The sequence below is a fragment of the Callithrix jacchus genome, chromosome 2, assembly GCF_049354715.1.
Source record: "Callithrix jacchus isolate 240 chromosome 2, calJac240_pri, whole genome shotgun sequence".
Classification (NCBI taxonomy): domain Eukaryota; kingdom Metazoa; phylum Chordata; class Mammalia; order Primates; family Cebidae; genus Callithrix; species Callithrix jacchus.
The window spans coordinates 116,872,944-116,895,151 of NC_133503.1; the positions used below are offsets into that span (position 1 = coordinate 116,872,944).

The 22,208-nt window shown below is 37.1% G+C and overlaps 1 protein-coding gene across 33 annotated transcripts in view; it reads left to right on the forward strand.

Moving 5' to 3' along the window:
* The window catches only part of ARB2A (ARB2 cotranscriptional regulator A), a 513,783-nt gene that overhangs the window by 344,204 nt on the left and 147,371 nt on the right, over window positions 1-22,208 (forward strand). For 4 of the 33 annotated variants that reach the window (XM_078365186.1, XM_035291199.3, XM_078365179.1 and 1 more), the window contains one exon: window positions 1,332-3,632. The exons of the other annotated variants lie outside the window; for them this stretch is intronic. In XM_078365186.1, the coding sequence (XP_078221312.1) occupies window positions 1,332-1,342 (11 nt within the window). In that variant the 3' untranslated portion in view covers window positions 1,343-3,632. Of the gene's footprint in view, window positions 1-1,331; window positions 3,633-22,208 lie in introns of those variants that run through there. 33 annotated transcript variants of the gene reach the window in all.

The window sequence follows — 22,208 nt, forward strand, 5'->3', positions numbered from 1 at the left end:
AGTCTATAAGCCAGGGTTCAACCACAGAGACAGAATCACTAGACAATGTATATGCTACTATACACACACAGACAGACAGACATATATACATACATATACTCAGACACATATGTATATATATATATGTGTGTGTGTGTTCTTATATATTGTACAATCGCTTTTCATTATTCATGCTAGTTATGTTCTGTGATGTCACTAAAAGCACTGAATTAACAAATAATCATTGCTCTTAGATGAAATACAAGGCCAGGTTCCTGTGAGCTTCTGGTCACATTTTTGTCAACCAGTCAATATGTAAACTTGGTTTATGTGCATTCCATTTAATGACACTTTATTTAATGTATGTTGTTGATTCATTAACATTGAGCTCATGGACAGCAGTACTGTAACTCGTGCCTGAATGAAGCTTATCTAATACATATTTTCTCCGTAAGGCATATCACAGCCTTCTTGTGCTTAGCAGCACTACACAGCACTTCAGCACTACATGTGGGGGCTATTGTAAACAGTAAACCCAAAAATGGCACAAAGGTAGAAAAATGTGGCACTTAATAGTCTATTAAAAGGACACTTGTTTACAATGTAAGATCTGAAACAAGAAGGCAGAGCATGACCTTGTTCAACCTTAATTAAGAATGGATGACTCAAATTTTTCTCCACCCTGCACATGTGCATTTTACAAATAACTGCAGAAGGTGATTGAGTATGGATTTTGGGGTTACAAATAAATTTTAATGAGTAGGTGAATTTGCAAATTTAGAAGCCACAAATAATGAAGACAAACTGCATATAAGAAAGGATTTGTCGCTGGGATTTTACCTGAGACTGATTAAGCAATCTCTGTAAGCATTGACCTTCTATCTGATGGAGGAACTTGAATTCACAGATCAGGGAGTTGGTAAGGGAAGATGAATGTAAAGCAGCAGAGAGCAACAGTGAACTAGAACCCATAAGCGAGAGCCAGCGTCCAGGAAGATCAGCTTAAACCAACATCAGTTGGTTTTTTTTTTTTCCCCAGAATCTTGCTTTATTGCCCAGGCTAGAGAGCAGTGGTGCAATCTTAACTCACTGCAGCCTTTATCTCCAGGGCTCAAATGATCCTCCCACCTCAGCCTCCCAAGTAGGTAGGACTACAGGCACACACCACCATGCTCAGCTATTTTTTTTATTTTTAGTACAGATGAGGTCTCACTGTGTTGCCCAGGCTGATCTTGAACTCTTGGGCTCAAGCAGTCCTCCCACCTTGGCTTCGCAAATTGCTGAGATTACAGGCATGAGCCACCACACCCAGCCCATATCAGTTCTTGTTGCTTTTGTCTTTGGTGGTGCAGATGTTCTGTAGAAGCCCTGTGCCCTTTGTCATGGAGCTAAACACATGCACCAGCTCCAGGAGTCAGAGATGCTGAAGGAGAATTCACGGGAAGGTGGAGCAGATGCGGTCCTAGCTATTGCCTCACAACACAAGGCAAGCCAGCAGATAAGTGACAATGTGTGTGAACTAGAAATAGCTGCTACTTCACTTTACCTCTCCAAATTTTCCACCAAAAAAATCTCCTTTGTGTATCATCCTAACCAGAAACAGACAGTAAAGGAATTCTGGAAATGTAGTTCAACTAACCAAATTGACACATTCAAAAGCCACCACAGTCTACCTTTTGCCAAGTTGGCACGCAGGTACATCTCCTCAAAATAGACTTATTCTCCAAATAAAGGCATTAATATTAAGAAAATCATGCTTCTACTAAAAATGATACAGCCATTGAAATGTACAATAGAAAACACACTACAATCGAAAACACAATAACCCCTTTCCTAAAAGAGGGAACAAGATCCCTTTATTGTCCTTTGCTGATGTTCATTCTTCTCACCCTTGGTACGCTGTAATTTAAATATCAGAAATAAAAGTTAATTACTTTTGACAGTGCATTATATCAGATGGTAAGGGAATAAGAGAACATGAAAACAAAAATATTTTGCTTATATGCATATACAAAAATATTCATATCAAAATAAATACTACTACATGCTTTATTTTTATAATCAATTATGTACTTATAGCTGGTATTTATAACTCCCTTTTTCTGCTACCCATTTAGTACAGATATACCTCAAATATATAGGGAGATCCATTCTATACAACTGCAATAAAGCAAATATTTAATGGCATCTAAAATGGTGAATCCTTTCCAGAAGGATTTCAAGTAACTTTGCCCCAGATTCATCAGCAGAATCACTGTCTCTGGCATCTATAGCCTTACAAAATGTATTTCTTAAAATGAGAGTTAAAAGTTGAAATTACTCTTTGTTCCATGACTTACAGAATGGATGTTTTGTTAGCAGTCATGAAAACAACGTGAATCTCCTTGTGTATCATCAGAGCTCTTGCAAGACCAGGTCTGTTGTCAAGGAGCAGTAATTCAAATGCATCTTCTCTGAGCAGTAGGTCTTAATGTCAGGCGTAAAATCTTCAGTGAACCATGCTATAAACAGATGTGCTGTCATCCAGGCTTTGTTGTGCCACTTATAGAGAGCATAGGTACAGGAGATTTAGCATAATTCTTAAGGGCCCTAGGGCTTTTGGAATGGTTAATGAGCATTGGCTTCAACGTAAATCATCAGTTTCATTATCCCGTAACAAGAGAATCAACCTGTCTCTTGAAGCTTTGAAGCCAAACATTGACTTCCCCTCTCTAGCTATGAAAGTCCTAGATGACCATCATCTTCTTCCAGTAGAAAGCTGTTTTGTCTACATTGAAAATTTGTTGTTTTCGTGTAACTACCCTCATCAATGGTGTCAGCTAGATTTCTGGATAACTTGCTGCAGCTTCTACATCAGCACTTGTTGCATCACCTTGCACTTTTATGTTACAGAAATGGCTTCCTTCCTTCCTTAAATCTCATGAAGCAACCTCTGCTAGCTTCCAACTTTTCTTCTGCATCTTCCTCTCCTCTCAGCCTTCATAGAATTGAAGAGAATTAGGACCTTGCTCTGTTTTAGGATTTGGCTTAAGGGAATGTTGTGGCTGGTTTGATAGTCTAACCAGACCACTCAAACTTTCTCCAGATCAGCAATAAAGCTGTTTAGCTTTCTTATCATTCGTATGTTCACTAGAGTAGCACTTTTAATTTCCTCAAGGACTTTTCTTTTGCATTCACTACTTGGCTAACTGTTTAGGGCCTAAATTGCAGCCTATCTTGGCTTTTGACATGCATGCCATCCTAAGCTGAATCATTTTTAGCTCTTGATTTAAGTGAGAGATAGGCAACTCTTCCTTTCACCTGAATTCTTGAAGGCCATTGTAGAGTTATTCATTGGCCTCATTTCAATATTGTTGTGTTTCAAGGAAAAGGGAGGTCCCGGGAGAGGGATAAGGACAGGAAAACTGCTCAGTTTGTAGAACAGTCAGAACATCTTTATCAATTAAGTTCATTGTCTTCTATGGGTGCAGTTTATGGCACCTCAAAACAATTACAATAGTAACATCAAAGATGTCTGATCAAGGCTGGGTGTGGCGGTTCATACCTGTAATCCCAGTACTTTGGGACGCCAAGATAAGAGGATTGCTCAGAGCCAGAAGTTTGATACAAGCCCAGCTACAAAGCAAGACCCTGTCTCTACAAAAAAAATAAAATTTACATTAGCCAAGCATGGTGTTGCAAACCTACAGTCCTGGCTACTCAGGAGGCTGAGCAAGAGGATCACTTGAGCCTAAGAGTTCAAAGCTATGGTGAGCCAGTGAGCTAATTGTACTACTACATTCCAACCTGGAAGACAAAACAAGAACCTGTCTCTTAAAAAATGAAAGAAAGAAAGAAATCACTAATCACAGATCACCATAACATATGATAATAATGGAAAAGTTTATTGGCACAGAGTGGCACAAAGTGAGCACATGCTGTTAGAAAAGTGGTGCCGATAGACTTCCTTGACAGCAGTGTTGCCAGAAAGCTTGAATTGGTTTAAAAAAAAAAAGCAGTCTGTGAAGTGCAATAAACTGAAACACAATGAAATGAGCCGTGCCTGTATTCCCTTTGTTCTCAGCAAGCACTTTAATTGGTCAAGATTCTTTGCCTGGTGAAATGACCCACACCTTCATTTTCAAAGAGTCTCGGCCATTAGCAGCCCTGCCTGAATTAGGTGATCATACTATGCTATTGACCGTAGTTACAGAAAGTACTTACAGGTACTCTAGAGCATTTCCTGCATTGCAGAGATATTACTTATTACCCATTGTGTAGTAGTAACTCAGTTTTCTCTTGGAAATCAGGATTTATCACCCATTCAGTATTGTGCTCCCATCCAGTACATCCATGTTCTGTTGATTCAGTGGCATAAGAAGACCAAAGTGGCAAGATTGTCATCTCAACTTCCAGTTCAAAGGAATTATTGTTATGTCACCAAATGGAAACATTTCTCCTTTTTGGAAATAAGACCTTTAGACCAGCGGAGTCTAAAGTCATGAGCATGGGAAGCAAGATCTCCACTAGTAGATCACTAAGGGTAATAGGTAAAGAAGGCAGTCCCATATCTGTGCCTTTATTCCCAGATTTGGGGCAAAGAGCAACATATATTAAATGCTGACTTAGAGAAAAGTTCATATTTGGAAGATATTGTCCAACCACACAAGGTTTTGTCGCCTAACAGGCACAGCTGAGTCTTCAAAAGGTCATTTCAGCATTCTGTCAAGCCTGCTGTTTAAGGATAATGGGGAACATGGTAAGAGCAGTGAATGATGGCAGACCTCAGGCTCTCTCTTGTCCTCTAGCTTGCTCACTGTGATGGGAGCCTGCTGCCAGATTGTAAGCTGCCCTGTGGGGAGGGCCACATGGCAAGGAACTGTTATCTCGGGCCAAAAGCCAGGGAGGACCTGAGGTCCACTAACAGCCATGTGAGTGACCTTAGAAGAAGATTCTCCCCCACTTGAGCTTTGAAATAACTACAACCCCAGCCTTGATTGTAGTCTTGTGAGAGACCCTGAGCTAACATCACTCAGCTGTGTTCAGATTTATGACCCGCGAAAAGTGTGAGATGATAAATGTACATTGTTTTAAGCTGCCAATCTTTGGGGATATTTGACCCATAGCAGTAGATAATTAATGCAACAGGCTTAAACTTCAACTCAGGTGGTTGCACAAGCCTACATAGAAACAACCTTAAACCTTTTTTGAGACTAAAGCCTTGTAAGGCTCCTCTTATACCTGATACCTTAGGGTGTAAAAGCACCTCTTTCCAAAGATGCACTAAAATGCTTGTTGAAGACAATTTGTTCCTACCCTTGCTCCCCTACTGATTAGACTTTGCTGTATAATTTATCAAAAGGAAGATTAAATGTCTTCTTTATCCTACTTGATCTTATACTAAGTCACTTTTATTACTCAGATCTTCTCTATTTTTTTTCCTTAGGACAGAAGTTGATATTATGTATAACTTTTCATTCCTTGTGGGGTTTTTGTTCTAACAGATTTGGCCTAAATCAGAAGGAAATTTTATATACATTCCCCAGCGCATATCCATTTATTGCTGAAGTATTTATTGACACTTACTGTGTTCCAGGCTTTATTCTGGAAGCTGGAGACATAGCAGTGAACAAGAGCTCATCACAACTATCTTGTTCTCCATAATTTTAAGAAAGAATGAATTGCTTTCTGGGCCTGTGCTAGTGAAAAGGCTCTTCGTTTAGAAGCTGGCATCAACATTAGGTTGCATTAAGTAAGAAGTGAGTTAGGGCCAGCACCCCCAGCATTTCCCACACCTTCTTATAAAAACTTACCAATTCTTCAGCCCAACCTAGTGATTTCCCGCAGAGTCCGTAAAAATATGTTGAACAAGATTAATTGTTCAACATTAATTGATTGAGGTGATGGCAGGAAATTCAAATATAAGCAACCAAAGGTTGTTAAAGTACCTTTGAAATGCCTGAATTTCTCTGATCAATAATTTCTGTTATGTGTAATTTAAAGTGTTAATATTATTTGAAGATTTCAACATGTGTACTGGCCACAAATTAGTACTGGATACTTAGGCTGTATATTCAATTTAATGAAGATTTTTTTTTCCAGCTTTCTAAATTGTAAGGTGTTTTTCTTCTTATGATATGCTTTGATCTTTTGACTGAAAGTTTCACAGTGATAGCAGTAAAATTACCTGTAAACATACATACTCATTTAATACTCTGTTTTTTCCTTTATAACTAGATTTGCTTTCTTTTACAAAAAAAAAGGTATGTATTGGTCATAATAACTTCATTTTATGAATGTTACTTACCTGTGTATATATAATTTAAAAGCAGATATAAAATTTTAAATTTTTACATAAAATATCACTGATATGTTCAGCATAGTTATATTGTTTTAATTTTTCTTTTTAAAATTTTACTTAAGTAGAGACATGGTCTCACAATGGTGTCCAAGTTGGCCTTGTTGTTCACTATTAATGTGTAGGGATGGCCAGGCACAGTGGCTCATGCCTTTATTCCCAGCACTGTGGGAGGCCAAAGCTTGAGGATCACTTGAGGCCAGAAGTTTGAGACCAGCCTGGGTAACATAGCAAAACCGCATCTCCACTAAGAAATTTTTTAAAAATTAGCTAGGCATGGTGGCATGAGCCTGTAGTCCTAGCTACCTGGGAGGGTGATGTGGGAGGATTGCCCAAACCCAGGAGCTCAAGGCTGCAGTGAGCTGTGATCGTACCACTGCATTCCAGGTATATCTCCACCATCCACTATGTACTTAGATATATTTACATGTAGTGGATATTTGAGAGGTCTTGAATCTATGTCATGTGACCGGATTCTCACTTCTTTTTATTTACAGTGTTTTCCTTTTGTTGTTGTTGCCTTCTAAAGACCAAATCTCTTTTTTTTCTTCCATAGGTTATTGGGGTACAGGTAGTATTTGGTTACATGAGTAAGTTCGTTAGTGGTGATTTGTGAGATTTGGGTGCACCCGTCACCTGAGCAGTATTTGTAGTCTTTTATTTCTGTGTACATTGCACCATCTTTGTGGTCTTTTATTTCTTGCCCCACTCCCAGTCTTCCCCTCAAGTCCCTAAAGTCCATTGTATCATTCTTATGCCTCTGTGTCCTCATAGCTTAGCGCTCACATATCAGTGAGAACATAGGATATTTGGTTTTACATTTCTGAGTTACTTCACTTAGAATAATAGTCTCCAATCTCATCCAGGTCTCTGCAAGTGCTGTTAATTCATTCCTTTCTATGGTTGAGTAGTATTCCATTATATATATACACACACACACCCCCACAGTTTTTTATCCACTTGTTGATTGATGGACATTTGAGTTGGTTCCACAATTTTGCAGTTCTGAATTGTGCTGCTATAAACATATGTGTGCAGGTGTCTTTTTCATATAATGATTTATTTTCCTCTGGGTAGATACCCAGGAGTGGGATTGCTGAATCATAGGTAGTTCTACTTTTAGTTCTTTAAGGAATCTCCACACTGTTATCCATAGTGGTTGTACGACTTTACATTCCCACCAGCATCCACACCAGCATCTATGTTTTTAAAATTTTTTATTATGGCTGTTCTTGCAGGAGTAAGGTATAGCACATTGTGGTTTTGATTTGCCTTTCCCTGATCATTAGTGATCATTAGTGATGTTGAGCATTTTTTCATGTTTGTTGGCCATTTGTATATCTTCTTTTGAGAGTTGTCTATTCATGTCCTTAGCACACTTGTTGATGGGATTGTTTCTTTTTTACTGATTTGTTTGTGTTTATTGTAGATTCTAGATTAGTCCTGTGTCAGATGTATAGATTGTGAAGATTTTCTCCTGCTCTGTGGGTTGTTCTGTTTACTCTGCTAACTGTTCCTTTTGCCATATAAAAGCTCTTTAGTTTAATTAAGTAACAGTTATTTATCTTTGTTTTTATTGCATTTGCTTTTGGGTTCTTGGTCATGAAATCCTTGCCTAAGCCAATGTCTAGAAGGGTTTTTCCAGTGTTATCGTCTAGAATTTTTATAGTTTTCAGTCTTAAGTTTAAGTCCTTAATCCATCTTAAGTTGATTTTTTATAAGGTGAGAGATGAAGATCCAGTTTCATTCTCCTACATGTGGCTAGCCAATTGTTCCAGTATAATTTGTTGAATAGGGTGTCCTTTCCCCACTTTGTGTTTTTGTTTGCTTTGTCAAAGATCAGTTGACTGGAAGTATTTGAGTTTATTTCCAGGTTCTCTATTCTGTTCCGTTGGTCTATGTGCCTATTTTTATACCAGTACCATGCTGTTTTGGTGACCTTATCACATAGTTTGAAATCAGGTAGTATGATGCCTCCAGATTTGTTCTTTTTGCTCAGTCTTGTTTTGGCTGTGCAGGCTCTTTTTGGTTTCATGTGAATTTTAGAATTGTTTTTTACAGGTTTGTGAAGAATGACAGTGGTATTTTGATTGATAGTGCATTGAATTTACATATTGCTTTTGTCAGTATGGTCAGTGTTCACATTATTGATTCTACCCATCCATGAGCATGGGATGGGTTTCCATTTGTTTGTGTTGTCTTATGATTTCTTTCAGCAGTGTTTTGAAGTTCTCCTTGTAGAGGCCTTCCGACTTCTTGGTTGGGTATATTCGTAAGTATTTTATTTTATTTTTTGCAGTTCTTGTCAAAGGGGTTGAGTTCTTGATTTGATTCTCCGCTTGGTTGCTGTTGATGTACAGAAGCGCTAATGATTTACGTACATTAATCTTTTAGCTGGAAACTTTGCTGAATTCTTTCATCAGTTCTAGGAGCTATCTAGAGGAGACTTTAGGGATTTCAAGGTAAACAATCATATTGTCAGCAGTGACAGTTTGACTTCCTCTTTAACAATTTGGATGTCCTTTGTTTCTTTCTCTTTTCTGGTTGCTCAGTCTAGGATTTCCAGTACTATGTTTAAGAGGAGTGGTGAGAATGGGCATCCTTGCTTTGTTCCAAATGCTTTCCACTTTCCTCCATTCAGTATTATGTTGGCTGTGGGTTTGTCATAGATGGCTTTTATTACATTAAGGTATGTCCCTTGTATGCCAATTTTGCTGAGAGTTTTAATTATAAAGTGGTGCTGGAATTTGTCGAATGCTATTTCTGCATCTGTTGAGATGATTATGTGATTTTTGTTTTTAATTCTGTTTATGTGGTATATCACATTGATTGACTTGTGTATGTTAAACCATCCCTGCGTCCCTGGTGTGAAACCCAGTTGATCATGGTGGGTAATCTTTCGGTTATGTTGTTGGATTCAGTTAGCTAGTATTTTGTTAAAGATTTTAGCATCTATGTTTACCAAGAGTGTTAGTCTGTAGTTTTTGTTTTGGGTTATGTCCTCTCCTGGTTTGGGTATTCTAGTGATGCTGGCTTCATAGGATGAATTAGGCAGAGTTCCTTCTTTCTCAGTCTTATGGAATAGTGTCAAAAGGGTTGGTAGAAATTCTCTTTGAATGTCTGTTAGAATTCTGCTGTGAATCCATCTGGTCCTGGACATTTTTTGTTGGTAATTTTTTTATTACCATTTCAATCTCACTGCTTGTTATTGGTCTGTTCATGGTATCTAATTTTCCTTATTTACTAAGAGGATTGTATTTTTCCAGGAATTTATCTGTCTCTTCTAGGTTTTCTAATTTATGTGCATAAAGATGTTCATAGTAGCCTTGAATGATCTTTTGTATTTCAGTGGTGTTAGTTGTAATATCTCCTGTTTTGTTGCTTAGTGAGGTTATTTGGATTTCTCTCTTCTTTTCTTGGTTAATCTTGCCAATGTTCTATTTTATTTATCTTTTCACACAATCAGCTTTTTGTTTCATTTATCTTTGTATTGTTTTCTTTTGTTTCCATTTGATTTCATTCTGCTCTGAGCTTGATTATTTCCTTTCTTCTGCTGGGTTTAGGTTTTATTTGTTCTTATTTCTCTAGTTCCTTGAGATGTGACCTTAGAATGTCAGTTTTTACTCTTTCAGTCTTTTTGATATAGGTGTTTAGGACTATGGACTTTCCTCTTAGCACCGCCTTTGCTATATCCCAGAGATTTTGGTAAGTTGTTTCATTATTGTTGTTCAGTTCAAAGAATTTTTTAATTTCCATTTTGATTTCATTTTTAACCCAGTACTCATTCAGGAACAGATAATTTAATTTCCATGTATTTGCATGGTCTTGGAGTTGATTTTCAGTTTTATTCCACTGTGGTCTGATTGAATGCTTGATATAATTTCAATTTTCTTAAGTTTACTGAGGCTCATTTTATGGCCTATCATATGATCTAGCTTAGAGAAAATTCCATGCACTGTTGAATAGAATGTGTATTCTGTGGTTGTTGGATGAAATATTCTGTATATATCTGATAAGGCCATTTGTACCAAGGTATAGTTTAAATCTATTGTTTCTTTGTTGACTTTCTGGCTTGATGACCTGTCTAGTGCTGTCAGTGGATTATTGAAGTCCCGCACTATTTTTGTATTGCTGTCTATCTCATTTTTAAGGTAGATTAGTAATTGTTTTTATAAATTTGGGCGCTCCAGTGTTAGATACATATATATGTTTAGGACTTTCCTGTTTGACAAGGCCTTTTACCATTATATAATATTCCTCTGTCTCTTTTAACTGCTGTTGCTTTTAAGCTTGTTTTGTCTGATACAAAAATAGCTACCCCTGCTCGCTTTTGGTGTCCATTTGCATGAAATGTCATTTTCTACCCATTTACTTTAAGTTTATGTGAGTCCTTATGTGTTAGGTGAGTCTCCAGAAGGCAGCAGGTAGTTGGTTGGTGAGTTCTTACCCATTCTGAGATTCTGTATCTTTTAAGTGAAATATTTAGGTCATTTTATTCCATGTTAGTATTGAAATGTGAACCATTGCATTCCTTCTGCTCTTTGTTCCCTGTGTACTTGTTCTTTTGTTTTTGCTTTTTAACTTGTATTTTTGTTTTGTAGATCCTGTGTGATTTAAGTGTTAAAGAGGTTCTGTTTTGATATGTTTTCAGGATTTGTTTAAAGATTTAGAGCTCTTCTTCTTAGCAGTTCTTGTAGTGGTGGCTTGGTAATGGTGAATTCTTTCAGCATTTATCTGAAAAAGACTGTATCTTTTATATGTGATGCTTAGTTTCACTGGATACAGAATTGCTAGCTGATAATTGTTTTGTTTGAAGAGGCGAAATAAAGAAAGGGCCCCAATCGCTTCTGGTTTGTAGGGTTTCTGCTGAGAAATCTGCTGTTAATCTGATAGGTTTTTCTTTTCTTTTTTCTTCTTTTCCTTTTTTTTTTCTTTGAGACAAAGTCTTGCTCTGTGGCCAGGCTGGAGTATAATGGCAGGTTCAAGCGATTCTCCTGCCTCAGCTTCCTGAGTAGCTGGGACTACTGATGCATGCCACCATACCCAGCTAATTTATTTTATTTTAGTAGAGACAAGGTTTCACCATTTTGGCCAGGATTATCTCCATCTCTTGACTTCATGATCCACCTGCCTCAGCCTCCCAAAGTGCTGGGATTACAGGCGTGAGTCACCATGCCCAGCCTCTGATAGGTTTTTCTTTATAAGTTACCTGGTGCTTCTGTCTTATGGCCCTTAAGATTCTTTCCTTCGTCTTAACTTTAGATAACCTGATGACAATGTGCCTAGGCAATGATCTTTTTGCAATGAATCTCCCGGGTGTTCTTTGTGCATCTCGTATTTGGATGTCTAGGTCTCTAACAAGGCTGGGGAAGTTTTCCTCAATTATTCCCCCAAACATGTTTTCCAAGCTTTTAGAATTCTCCTCTTCAGGAATACCAATTATTCTTAGGTTTGGTCATTCAACATAATCCCAGACTTCTTGAAGGCTTTGTTCATATTTTCTTATTCTTTTTTCTTTATCTTTTTTGGATTGGGTTAATTCGAAGACGTTGTATTGGGTTAATTCAAAGACCTTGTCTTTGAATTCTGAATTTCTTTCTTCTGGTTGTTCAATTCTATTGCTGAGACTTTCCAGAGCATTTCACATTTCTAAAAGTGTGTCCAAAGTTTCCTGAATTCTTGATTGTTTTTTCTTTAAGCTATCTATTTCCTTGAATATTTCTCCCTTCATTTCTTGTACTGTTTTTTGAATTTCCTTGTATTGGGTTTTGCCTTTCTCTGGTGCCTCCCTGATTAGCTTAATAACTGACCTCCTGAATTCTTTTTCAGGGAAATCAGGACTTTCTTCTTGGTTTGGATCCATTGCTGGTGAACTAGTGTGATTTTTGGGGTGTGTCGAGAAGCCTTGTTATGTCATATTACCAGAGTTAGTCTTCAGGTTCCTTTTCATTTTGGTAGTCCCTGTCCAAGGGAAGGTCTAGGGCTAAAGGCTTTCATTTAGATTTTTTTGTCCCGTGGGTGTTCCCTTGATATACTACTCTCCCCCTTTTCCTATGGATGTGGTTTCCTATGAGCCGAACTGCAGTGATTATTGTCTCTCTTCTGGGTCTAGCCACCCAGCTAGTCCGCCTGGTCCGGGCTGATAGTAGGCGCTGTCTGTATAGGGTCCTGTGATGTGAACTGTCTATGGGATTCTCAGCCATGGATACCAGCACCTGTTCCAATGGAGGTGGTGGTATGAGGTGTGCAATGAACTCTGTAAGTAACGGTTCTTAGTTTTGGTGGTTTAATGCTTTATTTTTCTGCTTGTTGGCATCCTGCCAGGAGGTGGCGCTTTCCAGAGAACATCAGCTGTAGTAATATCCAGAGGGACTGGCAGTGGGCAGGGCCCTAGAACTTCCAAGATTATATGCCCTTTGCCTTCAGCTACCAAGGTGGGGAGGAAAGGACCATCATATGGGGCAGGGCTAGGCGTGTCTGAACTCAAACTCTCCTTGGGTGGGTCTTGCTGTGGCTACTATGGGGCCTGAGGGTGAGATTCCCAGGTCACTGGAGTTGTGTACCTAGAAGGATTATAGCTGCCTCTGCTGAGTCATGCAGTTGTCAGAGAAGTGGGGGAAAGTGGGCAGTCACACACCTCACCCAGCTCCCACATAAATTGAAGGGCTGGTGTCACTCCCACCATGCCCCCGACAACAGCTCCAAGTCTATGTGCAGGCGGAGGGCAAAACAGGCTTGGAAAATTGCCCCAGGTTACTTGCCTCCCAGCTGCAAAAGAAAAGGGCTTGGTTCTTCCCCTGCCCGTGGAGTCTGCACATCAGATTTGCACCCTTCCCCAAGTTCTGGCCAGGAGGCTTCTCACCCTGTTCAAATTGTTACAAAGTTCAGCTAGAGATTTTCTTCCCTGTGTGGAACTTTACCCCCTACTCCTCTGGCCGCCCTCTCGATGGATCCCTGTGGTGCCAGTCAGGTGTGGCCTACTAGGGGACCCAGTGATCTCCCAGGGCCTTTCTGCTGCTTCCCCTACCCCTGTATTTTGCTTGGCTCTCTAAATCAACTCAACTCCAGGTAAGGTCAGAAACGGCTCCCATAAATAGACCTTCATTTTCTCCAGTGGGGGTGTGTGTTCAGGAGTGGAGGCTCTTCCTTTCCCACTTCCGCAATTGCGGCACTCACAGTCTTTGGTGTATCTCCCAGGTCCTTCAGGACCAGTCCTCTGCCTTCAGAGTGTTTGTGGGTCCTCTCAGGATTCAATCTGGAGCTAGAATTCACAATGCAAGCCTGCCTGCTGCTCTGTCCAGAGCTGCAATCTAGTCCTGACCCTTATCAGCCATGATGATCTTACCTCCTCTAAAGACCAGTTCGCACTCTATTTATAGTATTTTCTACTCGTAAAATTGGCCAATTAAGGGTACTGTTATTCAGAGAAGGATGTATCAGTTAAGAGGATCTGTATTTATTTTATAGTCCATATTTTAATTATTTATTATAAAGTGGCAACAGTAAATATCTGCCTCACTTATCTTGTATAAATATGAGGATAATTTGTATATTTTCAGAGGAACACTTTGAATTCGTCAGAAGAAAGGCACTGAAGAATTCCGCAGGGTACTATATATTATTACCATTAGGTATTTTAAACTTTAAGCCTATAATTTAAAACTATTATTGATTATTTTAGTTCTATAGGACTGAAAAGACATTTGCAGAAATACTGTCTTTGATTTTCCTGTTTCTATTTATATTTATAGAGAACAAATAACTTATTTATTTAGGCTTTCCTATGTTGTCTGGGGCATTGATAAGGATCACAAAATATTATACAAAAATCAGAGCCACAGAAAGATGATAGAAAGTATAGTGAATAAATTAAAAGGAAAACTAATAGTTGAAAGAAAAATATTCATAGTACATAGAAATATGGAAGCAATAAAACTGAGAAAGACATTGGGTAGCAGTTAGTAAAATTAGAAATGATGTGCTGCTCCCCCAAAATATTCCATTTAATATTTGACTGTGTATGAGGAGGTATTCTGTCAGGGTAAGAGGAAAGGAAAATATAAATGTTTGAAAACAGACAAGGTTGTAGAGCATTGATATCTTCTGACTTCTTACAAGTCTGCACAGCTTGCTTTGGGTGGTGCATGAATGACAAGATACTCTTTGCTAGATTGGTTCTACCTGTTTGGAGAGGTGCTGCTGCTAAGGCTTACAGACTTTCAGCCCCCTCCAGATGTGCTCCCTAAGTGCCTTTGAGTATGTCCATTCAGTCTTCATTCAGTGAGTAGTTGTTGTGTTCAAGGCATTGCTCTGGGTACCAGGGATACAGGAGTGAATTGCAATGGATGAAGGTCCCACACAGAGCTTACCTTCTAGTAAGGGAGACTAACAGTAATCAAGATAAGTTAGAAAAGTATATAGGATGTCAGAAGTTTATTGTCTATCTGCCCTATTAGAATGCAAGTTCCATGTAGGAGAAAATAAAAAGCAGGAAGGGAGGACCTGTAGAATGTGTTTCTGGAAGAGAGGGTAAGAATTTTGAGACCCATTTACCAGTCCTTTAAGATTTATGGTAACCATAAAGCAGAGTTACCAGCAAATTATTATTATTCCACTACTCCTAAGGTGGCTATAGGAAAGTATAGCATTTGTGCAGCACTCTAGGCATCACAGACAAGGTTACTTATATCCAGAGGTAGATGGACAGAGTCCTGCGACCTCACATGCCTCCTATCTGACCTGATGAGGGGATCTTGACCTGCGTTTGGCCACTTTGTACCAGGCACACAGGACAGAAAGCTCTACTTTACAGTGCTATCTTTTTGCATGATATTGAGGAAAAACTTGAACCTAGATTCACTAAAACTATGTTGTCTAAAGGCCTGATGCCTGTCAGCATATTTTCTCCCAGAGCTAATAACCATCACATTATTCCTTGCTCCTACTATAGCTTAGATGGGCATTTTTCTATTATTTCAGCTTTCCTAGAACACTTGATATAAATCTAGGCACTTCAAAATTAGAAAGATAACAATACAGTAAATGTATTTAAAAAAAAAAAAAAGAGGAAGAAGAAGAAAGGAAAAGGAAAACAACCAAGCATAGTAGATTCTTCTGGGTTAAGAATTAAACTTGAGAAGTTCCTCTGTTTAGATGGTCCTTTCTTGGGTTTGGATGTAAAGAAGGGGAACATCGATCATAGGTACCTAACTACTAAGCGCTGTTTTCTCACCAGAACATGAAGTGGAAATTTAGCAATTATGAGATGAATTTGAATTGTAGGCAACCTGCTAATGTAACCCTAATTTTTATTTGCTTAAATAGTCCAAATTGACTGTTTGCACTGACTAAACTTACTGAATATTTGCTAAATAGTCACTTCCCTTTATTGCTGAAAATACCTCTTGAGGATATGCCACTAAGTTATATCTCTTCTTTGTTAGTGAATAATCACTTCCTTCTAAAGATAGCAATGAAAAATCAACAGTAATTGCCTGTAGAATGTGGTGTCACTCAGAATGTGTAGACAGGTTGAGTTGTCTAATATGTTTTTAGACACAGCTCAAATTAATTAGGTAATTGAAAATCTATACTTTGCCTTGTAAACATATCTTAAAATTCAAGGCATATTAGCATATATGATACTGTACCACTTTTGACTGTGTGTTCTGCTGAAGAAGTATAGCATTCCTGTTTGCATTCGAAAGTTATTCTAATTCTTTAAGTGATGTTTTCATGAACTAAAGAACACTTTTCAGACAGTTTTTATTGCTGTAGAATTAACCTTATAGCTTTTCATTATCAGTTCCTCTATTCAGTGTTGTTTGCTACCTTATAATTATTAGTTAATGTAAGGGATGAGTATTGTAAAAGTTGACCACCAGGAACTCTGTGTTTTTAGTTTATCATTCATAATAAATAGTTGGAATCAGGAACTCTAAGGAAGTAATTAATTAAGTATAAAATCTTTATTTATATTGATTATTAGTATATATAATCATTTGCCCTGATTATATATATTTTATCAGATCCAATATTATCCTGTGACTTTGACTTTTTCAGTTTTCCAGTAATCACAGTGAATATAAGTAGTCTCACTCCAAAAATCTCACTTTAAAAAAATTAAAAATAGCCACCATGTTTTTTACAGCTTTCTGAACCAATTTGTGAAAAATCCTTAGAAGAATTTGGCAGTAAAGGTGGCAACTCTCCTTTTCCTGAGCTAACTCTTCTCTTTGAAGATAAATTTTTTTAACTAATTATTTTGGGAATGCTTTCAGATAAATTACTGAATAATAAGAATTTGTGTTTGTACTTTAAGTTTTAAGTTCTGAGTTAATATGGAAATACTATTCCTTTTACTCTCCCATAAGACTATCTTTATGGCTCTTAATGTTCTGACTGTAATTGTTGGAAAAATAAGTCAGGGACCAGTGGTACCTAAGACAGACATTTTCATCCTTTGTATCATATGTTAAGTCTTGATCTCCCTTCCTATGGCTGTCTTTGCTTCATTTGCCCTCTGTTAGTTCTGTCTTGGTCACTGCCCTTGATGAACTTCTCTATGTCTATTGATTGACTCTCTCATCTGGCTTCGTCTCTATGCCATGTCTTTCTGGCTTCCAGTCTCCCTGACCTAAAGACTCTGCCCTTCCAACCCATGGAATCACATCTTCCGCAGCCCACATGTTTCTTTTTAACCTTGCCTGACTGTGGTTTGCCTGGGTTCACTTGCCCTTCACTTCCCTCTGACATGGACTCTGTGTCTCCCTCAAGCCACAACGCTCACTGTCTGCTCTCACCTATACATTCTGTGTGCCCCTATGTACACCCGCTCAGCCTGCCCTGTCTGGCTTGTCATAGACAGACTGACAGCAAGTCACCACTGATAAATCTGTCTGCATCCCCAAATATTCTCAAAACATACATCTTCAGAGAAACTGCATTGCTTTCTAGAGGTGATTTGGGATATCTAAAATATATCTTCTTTGGTACTAAAATGAATATTCAAAGTGAACATTAGACACTATGCTTAAGCCAAATATTATTTATTTATAAAATCTCAAGATGTTCAGACATGATTATCAGCACTTTAAAAGTAGGAGTGTAATTTTTTAAGTTTTTGCTATTTTATATTTCTTAAAATATAGTCTCTTTCCAAAGGAAAATAGTTCTATTTAATGATAAATTTTAGAGATAATTATTTTGAATTAATGACTTTGTTTGGATTAATGAGTTTGTAGGTGCAAAAAATTAATTTAACTGACATTTGATGTCTAAATGTTCTTTGAGACCTTGTGCTAGCATTTCTGATCATAGTGCCTGGTAATGTCCCCTTCAGCCATACATACATGACCCTAACTGTTTGATATATTATACCAATAAGTGAAAAAATCTTTTACCAGCTAGTTTATAGATTTTTGCATAACTGCATGGCACAATCCTTGATATAATTCAATTGTATTATATAATTTCTTAATTTCTGAAGTGCTATAGAAGCAACTTGTTAAAGAAAAAGTTGGGGCAAAAAAAATACACCCCATTTTAAGCATTTTGTAGCAATGATTTCTATAAATGAGACTTTTTAAGGAGACCCTAAGTTAAAAGTTATGAATAATCGAAAATCAAAATTGGCATGAAGATTCTTTTGTTATTTGCTAATTTCAGACTTTTAAAATTTTATTTACTTTTAAAAAATTCTCTTCAAAGAAATTTAGTCTTCTACCAGTTTTAATGTATGTGAAATCATAGCTGGACCTCTCCTTCTCAGTTTTCAGATGGAAGGTGATTAAATTTAGAATAAGACATTGTTGGCTTTGTATGATGGCTCTTGACTATTATCCCAGCACTTTGGGAAGCAAAGGTGGGAGGATGGCTTGAGGCCAGGAATTTGAGACCAGCCTGGGCAACATAGTGAGACCCCATCTTTACAAAAAAATTAAAAAATTTAGCTAGGCAGGGTGGAGCATGCTTGTCGTCCCAGCTACCTGGGAGGCTCAGATGGACAGATCGCTTGAGGCTGGGAGGTTGAGGCTGCAGTGAGCCTTGGGTGTGCCACTGCACTCCAATTTGGGCAACAGAATGAGACCCATCTCAAAAATAAAATAAGACATGGTTAATTTAAGGCCACAGATATAACCAATATGTAGGAAAGCTATTATATGTGAAATTAGAGCTACTCAGTTTGAATATTACAGTTTAGATTTTTGACATATTTTTCTTATGAAGGAATAATCACTCAGAGTTATTTGTTTTTGTTTTTCATTAAAAACAATATCAAGCATGTAAAAATCAGCATAAATAGCAAAGCTTGAAATTTTAAATAATCCAGATTTAATTATTTTACCAATTAGTTAATTGTGTTCAATTCATTCCCCCCAAATTAGAGTCTAATTCAATGTCTTACCCTAATTTGAGTTATTCTTGATTCTCTTGAGGCAAGAAACTAACTGTAAATATTTATTCTTGAATTCCACAGAGTTGTATTGAACACCTAATCTGTATTAGGCACCAATCTAGGTTTCAAGGGTATAAAAAGTATTAGACATGACTTCTGCTCCTAAGGAGCTCACAGCCTCCTAGAAGTCTTGTGTTTATTGCAAAGATTGGGAGTGAGGAGGTAAAGGGCTATGAGCTCTTTTAGAATCCACGAGTAACACCTAGTTCACCAACATCCTTTTTTATTAAATGATACTCTAATGTCCTTGAAGAGTTAATGCATCTTCTGAAAGTATCCACTTTTCTTCCATCATGAAAACCTGACTTTTTACTCTAGATATTCAAAACAAGCATATTTTAACTTGTCATTTCAAACTCTTTAATAGTAGTATGTCAGCATTTATCAGGAGGATCTTTGGATTTATCATGACCGTGGGAAATTTGTATTTTCCCAAATATGTGGAGAATAGTGGCCAGATAAATATCCACAATCACATTGTCTGTAAAATAGGGTAAGACTAGTATCATCTCATTGAGTTCTATTAAGTGAAATAATTTATATAGAGTTCTTAAAACAGTACCTAGCATATAGTAAGAACTTCATAATTCCTCATTTTGCATAGTTTTGATATACACGAATTTCTATTACCATGGTTTAGTTAAATATCACCAGTTCCCCAGAAAACAAGGTTCAGAGTTCAGTTTCCACAACATACTATGTGTAATTGCATTAAGCACAAACTTTGCCACTAGCCCTTCAGTCCACAGATCTGTATGTGAATAACAGATGCACATCATGATCAATGGCCAATCACATTTTTTTTCAGACTCTGTCACTGATTGGTCATATCATATCTGCTTTCAGTTCATGTACAGAGGGCATTGTCTCCCATTTTACAAGAGTAAATGATCAAAAGAGAGACTTGGCCAATACAGATGACAGTGCAGTAAAGAAATGAAACACTGGAAATGAAGTTGAAAGTGTTTATAACAAAAAAGATGAAGATGTCCCAGAGAAAGTGACACTGGCAAACCAAAAAGCAAGACAAAAAACTCTCATGTTAAATGAACTCTCAGAGCTACTTCACAACATTGAAAGTGCAAAGGATAAAATGTTGAAAGCTGATTCAAGCTTAAGATTGTGACATTTTGCCCACACATAGAAAATATATGATTGAACCATACTATAAGTGATATAATTAAAAGAAGACAAGCACTGATCAATAGACTTTAAATAAGTTTTTTTCATAAAAATAAAGCACTTTAATTCTCAATGTTTCTAATGTTTAATTTACAGCATACTAAATGAAATTAGTTTTATTATTTTTTCTTTATTTTTAGCTGACTATAAGGATTTTTAACATTTTGACAAGAAAAATTTAGAGGTCATAGAAAACTCATAATTTATCCTGTTGATTATTATGATCACTTTGCATGGTTTCAGCTTGTATGGTCATTTTTATAGTTCTTCATTATCATGCAAAGCAAGGACATCCTGTAGTTGTTATTAACAATTATTTTGTCCACCAAGTCAAGTATTAACAATGTTAGGAAAACTGTTCATTGCTTTTCAGTATTTCAGAATTTTAAAACTTGGTAATTTCTTTCCTGCTTCTGTCTTTGTATTTTCAAAGTATGTACATTCTAATTCTAGTCAGGTCTTACCATAGGGTTACCCTCAGAGCCTCCTGATATATCTTACACAGAAGTACAGTATTTAAACTCCTTATTTTACTGTTCTTCAATATTCTACCCTATTTCTTCATTCTCCTAAATCTTCTACCTTAATTCCATGCTAACCTTTTCCTTTTATTTTTTTTTTCTGCTAATATCCTATTCTTCCATACTCTCCTTCAACCCCTGAAAGCCTGTCAGTTCTTTAATACATTGTCTTCCTTTCAAAATGACACCTGCCCTAGAACATATCCTTAAGAGAAACTTCTTTAAATTACTGGCTTCTTCCTTATGTTTCATCTACATTTCTGTCAAGAAAAGACCAATGGCTTGCTTGAATTTAAATTATTACAGAAAATTCTTTGTAAGAAAAATGTAAAATTCTAGCTGGACGTCTAGATTAGCACTTGCCAACAATGACGTGATTGGCAACAAAAGAATTGAAAATAAATACTGTGCATTTTTTTTCACTGTATACACTTTTGTGCCTCTTGAGCCATGTGATTGTGTAGGTGAATATTTTTTTAAAAAGTGAAATTTACATTAACTAAATCATCATAATAGAAGTCTTGCTTTCAGTTTTCCACTCACAGTGGTTTGATATAATTACCTCCAAGAGTTCTGAGGCTTTCAGAAGATGAAACCTTCATCTGCCTAATGTTTTCTGCACACACATAGAATGAAGAGCAGGCTGCTGAGAACTTGAGGAATGGACTAGAGGCAGATAAATTTTGATTTGGGCATGAGTATTTTGCTCAAAAAGAGGCTGACAACCTGATTTGTTCTCTTTAAGACCTTTGAGATTATAGTAAGGTGACTTGAAGAGGATTCAGTTTGATAGGCTGACTGAAAGCTGTCTGAATATTTGCCGGGTTTAAAATGCTGGAAGAAGTTTTCAATCTATATATTTAGGTAAATTTTGCTTAGAATTTTTAGTCTGTTACTACCTCTTGAATTTTCCATGGTCATTGCTGCATTTAATGTTAGTTAAAGAGTTCATTTTTCAGACCAAAAAAAAAAAAAAATCAGTGACTCTGTTAGGCTTATTTCAGTTCATAGTTTCCTAAAGAGATTCCAGGGAAATTCTCAGAAGCCTCAAACTTGTGATGGTAATAGCACCAACATCAATTAATTTGGAATCTCTTTAAAAAAAAAAAAAATTCTCACAACACTTAAAAGAGTTATCTGCTGTACACAGAAATTCTTTTCTACTTCTCGATTTACTCCTCTAAGCCCATTTCACATCATGATTACTAGTTTCATTGGTCATAAGCTGTCATTTTTGTTAGTATATTTTACTGTGCCGTGTAATGAAAAATTTTTCGTTAAACCAGTTGTGCATCTCCTACTCTAAAATGGAAGCAGAGTGATAATTTGAATGTAGAGCATAGTCACTGCACCCTGACTAGAGTAATCAATGCAAGAACATCCTTAAATCTTTTCTTCTGTAACAAGGGCAAACTCAGCTAAAAAGTTTGTTTAAATCATGCTTGGCATAACAAGAGCCTTTAAACTTTATCTATCTCTGACTGTCTGTGAATATACCTGACTCATCATCATAGTGCCTTTCAACTCAGCCCCACTCAGCTCAACTGCTCTTCCTGCCTTATACAGATATTTAAAATTCCTTAAGGCTTCTGGTGAAGGCTGCAGGGTTTTTATACTTAATATTATTTTATAGCACAGGAAGTTCATAACTCATGAATATCTGACATTTGCAAAATAAAATGGAGGGCCTTTTTTGTGTATACTCTAACTCTGTTTTTGGTCTCTGACTGTG